Genomic DNA, 12,958 nt, shown 5'->3' with positions numbered 1-12,958 from the left:
GGATACTCCCCAACTCCCCAGAAACCATGAGGACTGAACTTGAAGCTAGGCAGCATAAGGCCAGACTGCGGTGTCTATAGTACAGTAGCTGTGGCTTTTTTCGTTGTTAGAATGTTTGCCTTACATGTACAGGATTGTGGGTTTGAGCCTTAAAAATACTGCTAGGAAATACACACACACACACACACACACACACACACACACACACACACACACACTTGAAGAAATGACTGCATTAGGAACTTTTAAAAATCATCATTGTCTACTTAAAAAACTTCTACTGAAGTCCTTCATGGATGTTTTATGAATTGACTTGGGATTTTAGTTCTTAAGAGTGTTTTGTTCCTAATGTTTGCAAGCAATATTTTTTTTTAATTTTTTTATTAGATATATTTCTTTACTTACATTTCAAATGGTATCCCCTTTCCCAGTTTCCTGTGCATAAGTCCACACCTCCACCCTCTCCCCCATTCGGGTATTCCCTCATCCACCTCCCTTACCCCCCTCCCCCCCCCCCGAATTCCCCTGCACTGGGGGGGGTCCAACCTTGGCAAGACCAAGGGCTTCCCCTTCCACTGGTGCCTCAACAAGGCTATTCTCTGCTACATATGCATTTGGAGCCCAGGGTCAGTCCATGTATAGTCTTTGGGTAGTGGCTTAGTCCCTGGAAGCTCTGGTTGGTTGGCATTGTTGTTCTTATGGGGTCTCAAGCCCCTTCAGCTCTTTGAGTTCTTTCTAAGATTCCTTCAACGGGGGTCCCGTTCTCAGTTCAGTGGTTTGCTGCTGACATTCACCTATGTATTTGCTGTATTCTGGCTGTGTCTCTCAGGAGAGATCTACATCCGGTTCCTGTCAGCCTGCACTTCTTTGCTTCATCCATCTTATCTAGTTTGGTGGCTGTATACATATGGGCCACATGTGGGGCAGGCTCTGCATGGCCATTCCCTCAGTCGCTGTGGAGCAACATTCTTACTCTTGGATGTGCATTGGAACACAGAGGGAGCATTCCTTTACACAGTCATTCATCAAGACAGGGTTTCACTCTGCAGCGAACTTGTCCCTTAGAAACCATAGTTTACCCTCTGCAGAGAAAGCTTAGGCCTCACACGAGTGTGATGATGAACTTAAATTGCTATACCTCAGTGACAAAGTTCTGCTTGGCATCTGTCAGCCTTAGGTTCTTCTCTAAGCACAAAATGAGGAGAGCTTGTAGTATCCAATGGGCAAGTTTAAGTATTTCAGACAGATTTTAGAAATTGAGAGTTAGCCACGGTGAAATAATTACATCTAAAAGTAGAATATTTAAACCAGAGGCATTTAAATCCAACTCAGGAAGTTTTGAAGACAGTGTAGTTAAGTATATGGCAGGCATATTTTCCTTTAAGATTTTTTTTACTATTTCATGTGTTTTATCTCTTAATTAATTTTTCCTGTTTAATATTTTTCTGTCAAGTATCATGGAAAGTACATTATTCTTTTTATAAGAATAAGAGAGAAAAGAAAAACTTTTTTTCCTGAAATAATCTTACAGTAAACAATATCTGAAAAATTAAAGGGTATGCGAAGTTAAAAAGTAACTAGTCACATGACTGAGAATGTGGAGGATTTGGCCTCCTTGAATTCCTGTTGGGTAAAATTGGTGGTTTATGCAGGAACACAATGAAACTTTATTTCGAGCAACGAAAGTCTTAATGAGAAACACATGCCGGTATCTATCTCCACAGCAGCTAAAGTTGTAGACCTAAACCCTGAAGGCTGCACCTCGAAAAGGCCGAAGCATGTATCGAAGGTGATGCTTACCAAAGGAGGGAACCAAACCTGGTTCAACCAGAACCACTGTGTCCTTAAGTAACAGTTTTAAAACCAAAGCTACTTTCACATTAAAATCCAAAGAATGAAGTTTTGAATTGGGTTAGGCTATTAAAATGTCATTTATCTGGCATTAGCCTAGAGTCAAGAATACTGGTAGTTACTTTTCCATTAATGAGTGAAGCCAGTTAACACCAGGTCCTCATTTCATTCTATCCATTCTAATGGAAATACTTAAGTGACCATGTCCTTCCTTAGAGAGGAAGACTAGGGCTTAGGCATACTGGGGAAAGATAGAAAAAGACAAAGGCGGATTTAGAAATACATATTCTACTTCTGCTGGTGTCTTCTGCCTGAGAAGAGTAAGCCTTGGATGTTACCAGGAGCTTGGAGACGTCTGTTTTTCTCACCTCAAAAAGAACTTTCCAGGTTTGCTACTTATGTATGCAGATGAGGGTGTTGCTTGTTTTGTACCACAGAGAGATTAAACACTGGTGATTTTTGAGTCTGTTGTGTAAAGTATTGTTTGTATTTTTGAAATGATTTTAGATTTACAGAAAAGTAGCAAAAAAAAAAAAAATCATACAGAATTCTCATGTGCCCCTTCCAAGTTTTCCTGTGGTTTACATCTTTTCTTTTTAACTTTTTATTGATTCTTTGTGAATTTCACATCATGCACTCCAATCCCATTTATCACCCTGTCCCTTCGTATCCACCCTTGCAACCCCCCTCCCCCAATAAAATAGGATACAGCAACAGCAAGAACTCTTGCCCTGGAAGCTGTATTGTCCCAATGTGTCCCACAGTATACCCTTTTGTCCACCTATTGTTGCAATGAGTCGTTGGTCTGTTTCAAGGCCTCTAGCTTCTGCTACACTATCAATGCTGGATCCTCACCAGGACTCCTCTGGGATATACTATTTTTGCTGTTGTCATGGAGATCCTGCAGCTTTGGATCTGCAGAATCAGCCCTTTCACACTTGGGGTAGATATTGGGGTGGGTCAGCTCCAAACCCTGGGCTTGGGCCTGGGAGGTCAATGACAGCTCTCTTGTGTGGGCACCGCCAGGGTGAGCTCTCCAGCCTTAGTGCAGCTCGCTCAGCTGGTGCAAGGGGCAGGGCTAAGCTCTCCCCCTCATGCCTTCACACTGGCTCTACTGTGCTGCCCAGGGGAGGACAGGGCTGGGCAGTTCAGCAGCCTGCTGCTGGGGGTAGGGTGGGGTCGTCCTGATGAGGATCAGTGGAGACAGCTCTCCAGTGCTCATGCCTTAACATTTTTATGTTTATTTTTTTCTCAAATATACACTATACGTTTCTAAAAGCTAATGCTATTGCAGAATTCAATCCAGAATGCCACCAATGGCACTTAAATTTAAAACATTTTAAGTGTAAACTTTTTTGTTTCTTCACATTAATGTCAGATTATCAAGCAAGTCTCTGTGCTGTCCTCCTTATAACAGCTGCTGTCCCCTCCGTGCCTAAGGGAAGAGAGTCAGACTGGCCTTGTACTTGCAGTCCTTACACAAGTGCTGGTGTTAAAGGTGTGCCCTGGCTGTCCACTTAGTTTCCTGTTTCTGTCGTGTGTTTATAGTGCTGACAGCTGTACTTAGCATTGCATGCGGTAGTCTGCTCCGCCCACTGCAATAAAGTAACACAGACCAGCCGCTTAAACAACAGTCTCTGTCTTAGGGTGGGCAGCCTGCATGACCATGGCCACCAAATCGTTCAGTGTTTCCAGATTGCTGATTTATTGAGCTCTGATTTTGGGCCATTTGAAACATGAATGAAGTCACAGACTCCACATCCTGTTCCAGTTAGAACTTTCTTGTGTGCTGTCTTCTTTCCACCTCTTTGAGCTTTCTTATATTTTGTTCTCCTTATAATTCCTGGGGTTCTTGCTTGTACTTAGCAAGAAGAATTGGTAGGAGGGGATTATTCTGGAAGGGAAAGTGCCTATCACATCTGCCTTTGCAGTAGTTTTCCACCAGGTGTAGAATTTGCTAATTACATTAGAAAGCTGTTTTTCTCAACAACATACTGTGAGTCTGTCTACCCTGCCACTGGGCATAGCCTCTTAGGGAGGTGGTCCCGCACTGCTGTCTGGGCGGTGCAGGGCTGTGCCAAGACACTGCTCTGGGGGTAGGAAAGCTGATGGGGGAGGGGTTCCCTGGCCTTCGAAGAGGCTGGGCCGCAGAGTTCTCTGAGACTCTTGGACATCTAGGCACCACTGGCAGTCGCTGAAGAGCCAAGAACAGAGTTGGGGGTCCCATGGGTTGGGGACAGCATCTAGCCTGGGGCCAGGAAGAGGGGACCTCTGGCTTGTCCCAGTGGTGATTATCCTTAGCTTGATGGAGGCAGACTTGGTGGCAGCTATGGCTGGGAGCACAGAAAGGCCTTCTACGGGAGAATTAAGCCGCTGCTCTGTAGTCAAAGCCCTTCTCCATGGCTCCCCACGGGGATCTTGTTGAAAGAGACAGTCAGTCCATGGTTCTAATCAGTTTATTGATTGTTCATGGAGGAAAATGGATGCATAACAGACCATACCCACTTCTCAGGGTGGACCTGAGATTAAATATCTTTTGCAGGGAGGAATTTCTGGGAAGGGAACCTTACTGTCTAAGCCCACTTGGGCTCTAGGTACCTCATTAGCATAGAGAACTGTCTTGTGCCTATGTGACTATAGGACATGTTTCTGTTATGTGAGGAGCATGGTGAGTGTTTCAGGTCAGGAGTTTGGCAGGGAACTGGGAGTCACTTAAGTCTCAGATGTGTGCCCACTAAGTCTCCAGGTCTCAACCTGCTCTACCTTACCAAATTTCCTGCCGTGGTTTTACCATCCAACAACATACCACCTAATAAACCTATTAGATATTCTAACTTTGGCTTTCCCCAAGGACTCCATGTCCTACCACAAAAGTACTTACTTATGCATCCGTGTTTATTGCTGGTCTGTTTACAATAGCAAGGGAGTAGAGATGGCCTAGATGTCTGTCTGCTGGTGAATATAATAAAAATGTGGTGGATATACACAATGGAACTTTTCAAGCCATAAAATGAAATTTGCAAGAAAATGAATGGAACTAGAAATTATTCTATTAGGTAAGGTAAATAAGATTCAGAAAGACAAACATCACATGTTCTTTCTCCTATGTGAATCCCAGCTTTTGAAATTTCTTTATTCATTATTGGATGTGTGTGGGGATGTGTACAGTGTGCACTCTTGAAAGTTGGTTTTATCTTTCCACTTTTACATGGGTGGCAGGAATCAGACTCAGGTTGCCAGACTTTGCAAGTGCTTCTGCAAAGCACTGAGCTATCCCATTAGCCTTGGTCCTAGTTTTTGATGTGTGAGTGTAAGTCATGAAACTAGAAAGGGAACCACTAGAGAGGGAAAAGAAGTGTTGAAAAGGAAATGAGAGTCAGAAAGGGGTTGGATAGTGGTCAGATGGTAAAATGTAGCAGGCAGGGGGATAGGGGCGTAAGAGGTAAAAGATCAACAGAGAATGTATGTGAAAATGCTGTAATGGAACCAGTCATTTGTGTGTGTATCTAAAACATCAATACCTCTACTTTGATAAGAATAATAGTCAAGTCTTTAAAATGCTGTTAGTGGCTTTAAGGTCTCATGCGTGCGATGACTGCGGGCTCTGTTCACTCCGCACTGCTCTCTAGCCGGGGATCCAGGTTCACGAGCATCGGGTCAAGCTCAGTCGCTACTGTCAAGAGCTACCAGTTTCGTTATGAATAAGTAATTATGTTTCTATACAGTTAATATACTCTATCCCAATAGGTATATTTTTGTAATTAAAATAATATTTATCATTACCATATGTTACTTAAGAAAGAAAATATTTAAAGAATGTTTTTAGATTTATTTTCAGTGTATGAGCATTTTGCCTGTATGTATGCATATACACCGTGTACTTGGTAGAAATGGAATTTATAAGGTTGTGAGCCACCATTTTGGAATCAAACATGGGTCTTCTACAAGAGTAGCAAGTGCTCTTAACTGCTGAGCCATCTCTCCAGCCCCCAAATATCAGATGTTTTACAGTGCTCACTTTCAGTTTCTGTCATGTTGTAGGATGACATCTTCAGCTCACGGATGAGGTGCAGTCCTCACTGCTCTCTCTCATCTGTCTGACAGGGAAATGAGGATTGATGCTTTTCCTTATCTTGAGTTTGTTGTATACTTTGCTTTGGTAATGCAAGGGGCATATATCCTTTTCTTCTCAGTTGTATTTTAACATCTATATGACTCAAACAGAAGTTATAGATTGAATTGAGCAACATCAGGGAAGGCATTCATAGCTTTTATTGAAAGTTATATAGATGTTCATGGTCACTGATGGTGAAATAAATTCTCAGCTTATATTGTGTTGTTTGCTGTTACAGTTATAAGTCATTTAAATAATATCAGTGCCAACACAGTGTTAGCTACTTAATACTGTTATGTCTTTTATATTGGTACAAACCATAAGGAAAACATGCTGATAGTCCATATAGGAGTCAGAAATTTTTTTTATGCTCTAGTAGTTCTTTAGATTCCTAGGAGAACAAGGTGAAGTTCTGAGCACAGTGGCATATGCCTACAGTGCCAGTGTCAGAGGCGAAAGCAGCAGTTCAAGGCAGACCGGAGCTGCAGCTTCTAACGTGAGGCGAACCTTGACTGCCTGAGACCTGCTCTAACAAAAGAAAAGAAGCTGATGTATAAAGAAAGGCCACTTACACAGTAACACAAAGCAGTGTGGTGTATTCAGCAAACTTATAGATAAAATTGTTAAACTACACTGTGGTCTTACATACGTTTAACAGGTTAAAAAAACATGGCATACGTTAAAATACTGAACATGTGTTAAGAAAGAATTTTGTGATAGTATGAAGGTGAAAAAGAGTACTAATGTATAGCTTATAGTGTGGACATAAGTAGCATAAAAATATTAAAAATTGAAATTTTTTTTGATTTTCAAAATACTGTAATGGGACTGGGGGAAAAACAAAATCTGACACTTCACCCCAACCTAAAAACATCGGCACAGATTAAATGGTGTTGCAGTGTAAGCTAGAGCAAATAGTGTGTGCTTACTTCCTGGGGCTGCTGTCATGGAGTCTCTGTCCTTAGGAGGTTGGGCAGTCGCTTTGGTACCCTGTTTCTTTTCCTTTTATGGTGCTTTCTGCTAAATTCTAGCACTTTAAAAGGATGTGTTCCCAGTTCTTGAGAAACAGGGTACATCAGAGAGACACACTTGGCCCAAAAAAACTGTCCGCAGGAGAGTCTTTAGAAGTGCCGCTGTGAGAGATTAGAGAGCACAGTGAGGCGTGTGTAGGGTTGTCTGTCTTACTGACCCTGTCTGCCCTCTGTCCCACAGCTGGCCCTGAAGGACCCTGTGCACACAGTGTCTCTGCAGCAGTTCATCTATGAGAAGCTCAAAGCACAGCAGGAGATCCTGGGGGAGCAAGGCTTCCAGTCCCTCATGGAGACGGTGGACACAGAGATTGTCACCCAGCTGCAGGAGTTTTTGCAGGGATTCTAAGGCGTGCTAAGTGGCCGCCGTCCCTCTGAGAGAGGCCGAATACCCCAACCTGCCATCCGGATGTGAGCCTGCTGAGGAGGTCATTTGTGTATGAATATAAAGAAACCAAGACCATACATTTTTACTATAAAATATAAAGAATAAGTATAAATCCCAAATATTAAAGTCAGAAAACTATTCCTCAAAAGAATTTAATTTTATATTTATGAGGGGGCCCTGTGTTTACTAGAGGTGCATTTATCGAGAGTAGCTGCATTGCCTCTTGTTAAGAACCTCGTTGATTACATTTTAATCATGGGCTCTTAACACTCGAGAAGATGAAGGCTGATGTTCCAGATGTTTTCAGCAACCCGAATTACTTATATTTGGTTGCCTTATCCTAATTTTTTTAAGCTAATGAAACAAGTTTGAGAAATGAGAATGCTGTGTAAATGACAGAATTAAATTTGTGCATAGGCAAACATCATGACAGCTGCCCACTACCTGGGTATCTCACCAGGGAGCTGTTTTCATCAAATCAAATGCTTTTATTTTCATTCTAGTAGTCTGACATAGGAATTGGTAAAGGCACTTTTAACTTTACTTTGAGTGCATACATTGCAAGGCACATGGAAGTGAACCTGCAGTACTGTAGTGCCAAGTGGGAGACCACTGGTGAGGCTCTAGCCCTGGCTTCTTTGCTACATGTGAAGGCCAGTAGCCCTGGGAGCACCAGGAAGAACCAGATAACTCCAAGTCCCCTCCGCTGTGACAGTCATGCTTGGCTGTGACAAGCTGCCCAGTATTTACCCATCTCAGGTTCCTCAGTGCAGGGGTGCGTCAGCACTTCAGTGCCATGGGTGCACCTCAGAGGACCCAACAGCAACCCCCAGGGTACTAGCACTGACATAACTAGTCTTCCTTCCTATTCCTCCATTGCACTAAGCATGCGAGGGGGAGAACTGACGCCTTACTTTGCATTACTTGCCATTGTGAGGAACCTTTAGAGCATCTCTTAGGAAATACTCAAAAGCAAGATTGGAAATGTCTTATCTTTCTATAGAAATTTGGGTACAGTGTATAACTGTGGGAAAACCACTACCCCTCTGTAAGCTATGGAACCCATAATGTCTACGGATATATGATGTTTTCAGCAAAGAAAGAAAATATGGTCCAATTAAATTTTCCAAAGATACCTCACCTTTGACTTCTTGCCTGTTTTTCTTGCCACCTACCCTCTGTAACAAAAACATAAAACAGTTCATTAAAATGACTAGTGGGTTACAAAGACAGTTCCTTTTACACTATGGTTCCACTTCTCCACCCATAGATGGTACCAGTACTTCAGTATTCAAATCTTCACTTGAAGAGTGAGCTTCTTGTTGGAGTAGGTGTGGCTTTGTTGGAGGACGTGTGTCACTATGGAGCAAGCTTTGAGACCTCCTAGGTCTCCTATGCTCAAGCTCCACCCAGTGTGGCAGTCTCCTGATGCCTGCAGATCAAGATGTTGACATCTTAGCTCCTTCTCCAGCACCATGTCTGCCTGCTTCCCTCCACAATATGTACTAAACCTCTGAAACTGTAGGTAGCACCAAGAAGTGTTTACAGGCAACTTCTTTATAGTAGTTGCTGTGGTCATGGTGTCTCTTCACAGCAATAAAACCCAAACTAAGACAACCACTGTACACAGCAACAAGATGGACATAATATCTTCTTTTGGCTTAATTATTTCCCTTTGAAGCATTCTCAGCTATGTCACCAGAAATTCCCAACACCCGTTCTTGGCTACAGAGAATCATTACCTTCCCCCCAAGCCCCCAATATGGAAAGGTTTAATGAGAGAAGAAGAGTAGAAGAAGAGAGGAAAGGCCAGCCATGAGCATGTTGGGGGAAAGGGGAGAATGGAGAGAGAAGGGACAGGGACCAAGGGGGCACAAGAAGAGGAAGAGTGAGAGCAAGAGAGAAGAGCTATTACCCTATTCTTGACAGAGTGTGTTACAGTGCACAGAAAAGGCACTGAGCAATTGCTCTGCAAGACAGCTTTTAAAGCTTCCCTCAGAAGAATGTGGTTTTTAAAATCATGGATTAAAATAGGTTTATAAAAAGCTCTGAAAATATTCATATATACCATATGTTTCTATACATGATTAAGATAGAATATAATTAGTGATTTATAAGATTCTATTCGTTGAAACAGTAGCAAAATATTAATTTTGATAAAGCAATTTAGCCAGTCTTCCTATTGTACTATAGCTTTTGAAACAAGGAATGATGGTTTCTGTTCCACATTCCTTTTCAATTGAGTTTACATCTTGGAGACCTTTTCCAACTCTAACCAAGGCCCATGTGACCAACAGTTAACAGTTTTCAAGTTTCCTTATAAATCAGTCGTTCTTCCCTCTCTTCTGAATCATATTTGGTAAGGCACATTATTAAGTGCTAATGCACTTTTATAATTTCCTCTCAAAACTTGTTCTTCTTAGATCTTTATCTTACACATTCCATTATTGACAAGTTCCTGTTTCCGCCACAGTGCTTACAGTCTTCTGAGGCAGAGCATGGTACCTACCTTCAGGGTGTTCTACTTACTGGTAGGAATGTGGAGTTGTAAACATGACCAGAATAATCTCTGGTGGAGGTGCTTATGCAGAAGCAGCAGGGTGGAGGATGAGGACAGACTAGTAAATTGATTCTATCCTGGGTTGGCTGATGACTGCTAAAAGCCAACTCCTGCAGTGCAGAGCCTATGAGGATATTTGGAAGTTACTGGCATTGTATAGAAACTGGGCAGTACTTGTCTGCACTCCCAGCCATTTGAAATTACACACACACACACACACACACACACACACACACACACACACCCCTCACACTTCTCAATTGTGTGAATTAATGTTCACCTCCAAAGAGTGTAGTCTGCTAAGGTTTAAAGTCTACTGTGTAGAAATGTACAAGTTGTTGGAGAACTGAGGAAAGCAAGACAAGAGGTTTCTGTAATATGGGTAGCAATGTGGCTCAGTGGGGAGAGGCTGCCGACATGAATTCAGTCCCTGAAACCCCTCTGGTGGAAGGACAGACGGACTCCACCAAGTTGTCCTTTGACCTCCATATGCATCTTGTTGCCCCTTCCCTCCAAATAAATAAAAATACAATGAGAACTAATTTATATTTCCACAAACTTTAGAAAATAATACTCAGAACCTTTATAGAAATTGCAGTGAACTGTAGGACCTCTTTTATTTAGATTACCAAGTGCAAATACATGCATGTATAAACACAAATGTGTGTTATGTGGATGTGTGTGTACATGCAGGCAACATGGAGTTGATATTAAGTGGTGTCTTAGGGTTTTACTGCTGTGAACAGACAACATGACCAAGGCAAGTCTTGCATAAGGACAACATTTAATTGGGACTGGCTTATAGGTTCAGTCCGTTATCTTCAAGTCAAGAGCATGGCAGCATCCAGGCAGGCATGGTGCAGGAGCAGCCGAGAGTTCCACCTCTTATTCGGAAGACAGTTAGGAGAAGAGTGGCTTCCAGGCAGCTAAGATGAGGGTCTTAAAGCCCATACCCACAGTGACACACCTAATCCAAAAGGCCACACCTCCTAATGATGCCACTCCCTGGGCCAAGCGTATACAAACCACCACAGGTGGCTTTCACAGTTACTGTCCACCTTACTCACTTACATATTTAGACAGGGTCTCTCACTGAGTCAGCTCCACTGGCTGAACCAGCAAGCTCTAGGGATCAGCCTGTCTCCACACTACAGTGCTGAGGTTAGAATGAGCAGCCTTGCCTGCGTTTACCCTGGTGCTGTACAGGTCCTCGTGCCCACTCCTGTTTCACCAACTGAGTCATCTCCCCAGTTCCTGTTTTTTGTTTTGTTTTGTTTTTTTGATGGGGTTTCCCTATACAGTTCAGACTGGCATCAAACTCAATCCTGTTGCAACTCCGTAAGTGCTAAATTATAGGTACCACCAAGCCCAACCAATGGATTTACTTTTGCTAGACTACTTAAAAGCAAAGCACACCACAGAAGATGTAGTACTCCATCGCCTTGTATTAAAGCATCCATCCAAGAATGGTGTCCCTCTGCATATATATCAACTAACATTAGAATATACTCAAGAACGCTAACTGCATTGCCAGTGCATACTCAGATTTTCTCAACTTCCTGAAAGGTGTGTGTTATATCACAACCATTTGTCGTTGGGCCAGAATGCCTTCAGGGTTTATTTACATGCCATTTTACTGGTTTAAATCTAGAATAGTCTTTTATCCATGTTGGCTCTTAAGGAATCCAGGGCAGTTGTATAATGCTCTGTATTCTGGAATTTCATGCTTGCTTTTTTTTAAGAAACATTTCTGACCACACATTAGTAATCATATATACTTGGTCACATAGCATCAGAAGGCACATGTTGGGTAGTGTCCATAGATGCTACTGTGGTTAAAGAAATGGACACTTTCTCTGTCTTAGATTTTCACAGAGTACATGACAATCATAGACATTCCCAGTGCTTTATGTTTTGCGTTACAGCTCTTGCTATAGTTAGTTTGGCTATTTACACAAGTTCTGCAGTTTTATTTAAACCTAGAAAAAGAGCATGAGTGAGTTATGGGGAAAGGAATATTCAACCTGGTGTGTTATACTAACCTTAACAGGGGTCTCTGAAACCCCTGTTCTCATGCTTTGCTTTTCTGCCTAGACTTCTAGACTCCTGAGTGGTGCTTCTCGTCCTGTGGGTCTTGACCCCTTTGAGGATTGCATATCAGATATTCTATATATCAGATATTTATAATTCATAATAATTGCAAAATTACCATTATGAAGTAGCAATGAAATAATTTTATGATTCATAACAGCAAAATAACAATGAAATAATTTTATGGTTGGGGGTCACCACAACATGAGGAACTATATTAAAAGGTTCCAGCATTAGGAAGATTGAAAATCACTGCTCTAGAGAATGTGCTGTAGCTGTACTTGTAATGAGTGAGTTAAGCATATAGCAAGCAAAAGTAATAGAACAGATGACAAATAGCAGATAGATGACAGTACCATAGTGCTGTAGCCCAGTAGGAGCAGCAAAGTGGCATCAATTAGAGTGGGGAAGCCATCTCTTTAGAGTCCTGCTGGAGCTCCTGATTGAGAGGTTTTACTGAAAAGCAGAGTGGTCTCCACAGATGAGCTTCTCAGTGGCTGGTCCCCACCGAGCAGCCTATTTGCTGTGCTCAAGGATACAAAGTTTTTAATACTGAAAGATCTAGAGTTTGGGTCAATTTAAGGCCAGTGGGAAAATTCTACCACAAACCTCCAAGCACAAAGACCCCTCCCTTCCAGGGAGGTAGAGCTAGTTTAGTTCCTAGAGCACTATAAGCCAAACTGTCAATCAAAGCCACCTATGACTCCCAACTAACCTCCCTTGGAAAGTCCTGAATGGTTCGCTAACCACAAGTCACACTCTCTTAGAAGTAGGGAGTGGGGGGATGGGATAGGGGGTTTATGAATGGGAAACCAGGAAAGGATAAATACAATTGAAAATGTAAATAAAAAAATCCAATTTAAAAAAAAAGAAAAAGGGTTGGGGATTTAGCTCAGTGGTAGAGAGCTTGCCTAGCAAGCGCAAGG

General features: G+C 42.3%; 1 protein-coding gene across 4 annotated transcripts in view; it reads left to right on the top strand.

Annotated features, from left to right (window-relative positions):
- Positions 1 to 8,521, top strand: part of Ipo11 (importin 11) — a 173,170-nt gene extending 164,649 nt beyond the window's left edge. For all 4 annotated transcript variants that reach the window (XM_063282684.1, XM_063282685.1, XM_063282683.1 and 1 more), the window contains one exon: positions 7,178 to 8,521. In XM_063282684.1, coding sequence (XP_063138754.1) covers positions 7,178 to 7,342 — 165 coding nt within the window. In that variant the 3' untranslated portion in view covers positions 7,343 to 8,521. The remainder of the gene's footprint in view (positions 1 to 7,177) is intronic.
- The last annotated feature ends 4,437 nt before the right edge of the window (positions 8,522 to 12,958 follow it).

The sequence above is a fragment of the Rattus norvegicus genome, chromosome 2 (assembly GCF_036323735.1).
Source record: "Rattus norvegicus strain BN/NHsdMcwi chromosome 2, GRCr8, whole genome shotgun sequence".
Lineage (NCBI taxonomy): Eukaryota > Metazoa > Chordata > Mammalia > Rodentia > Muridae > Rattus > Rattus norvegicus.
This window is presented reverse-complemented; position numbering and strand designations above follow the sequence as displayed.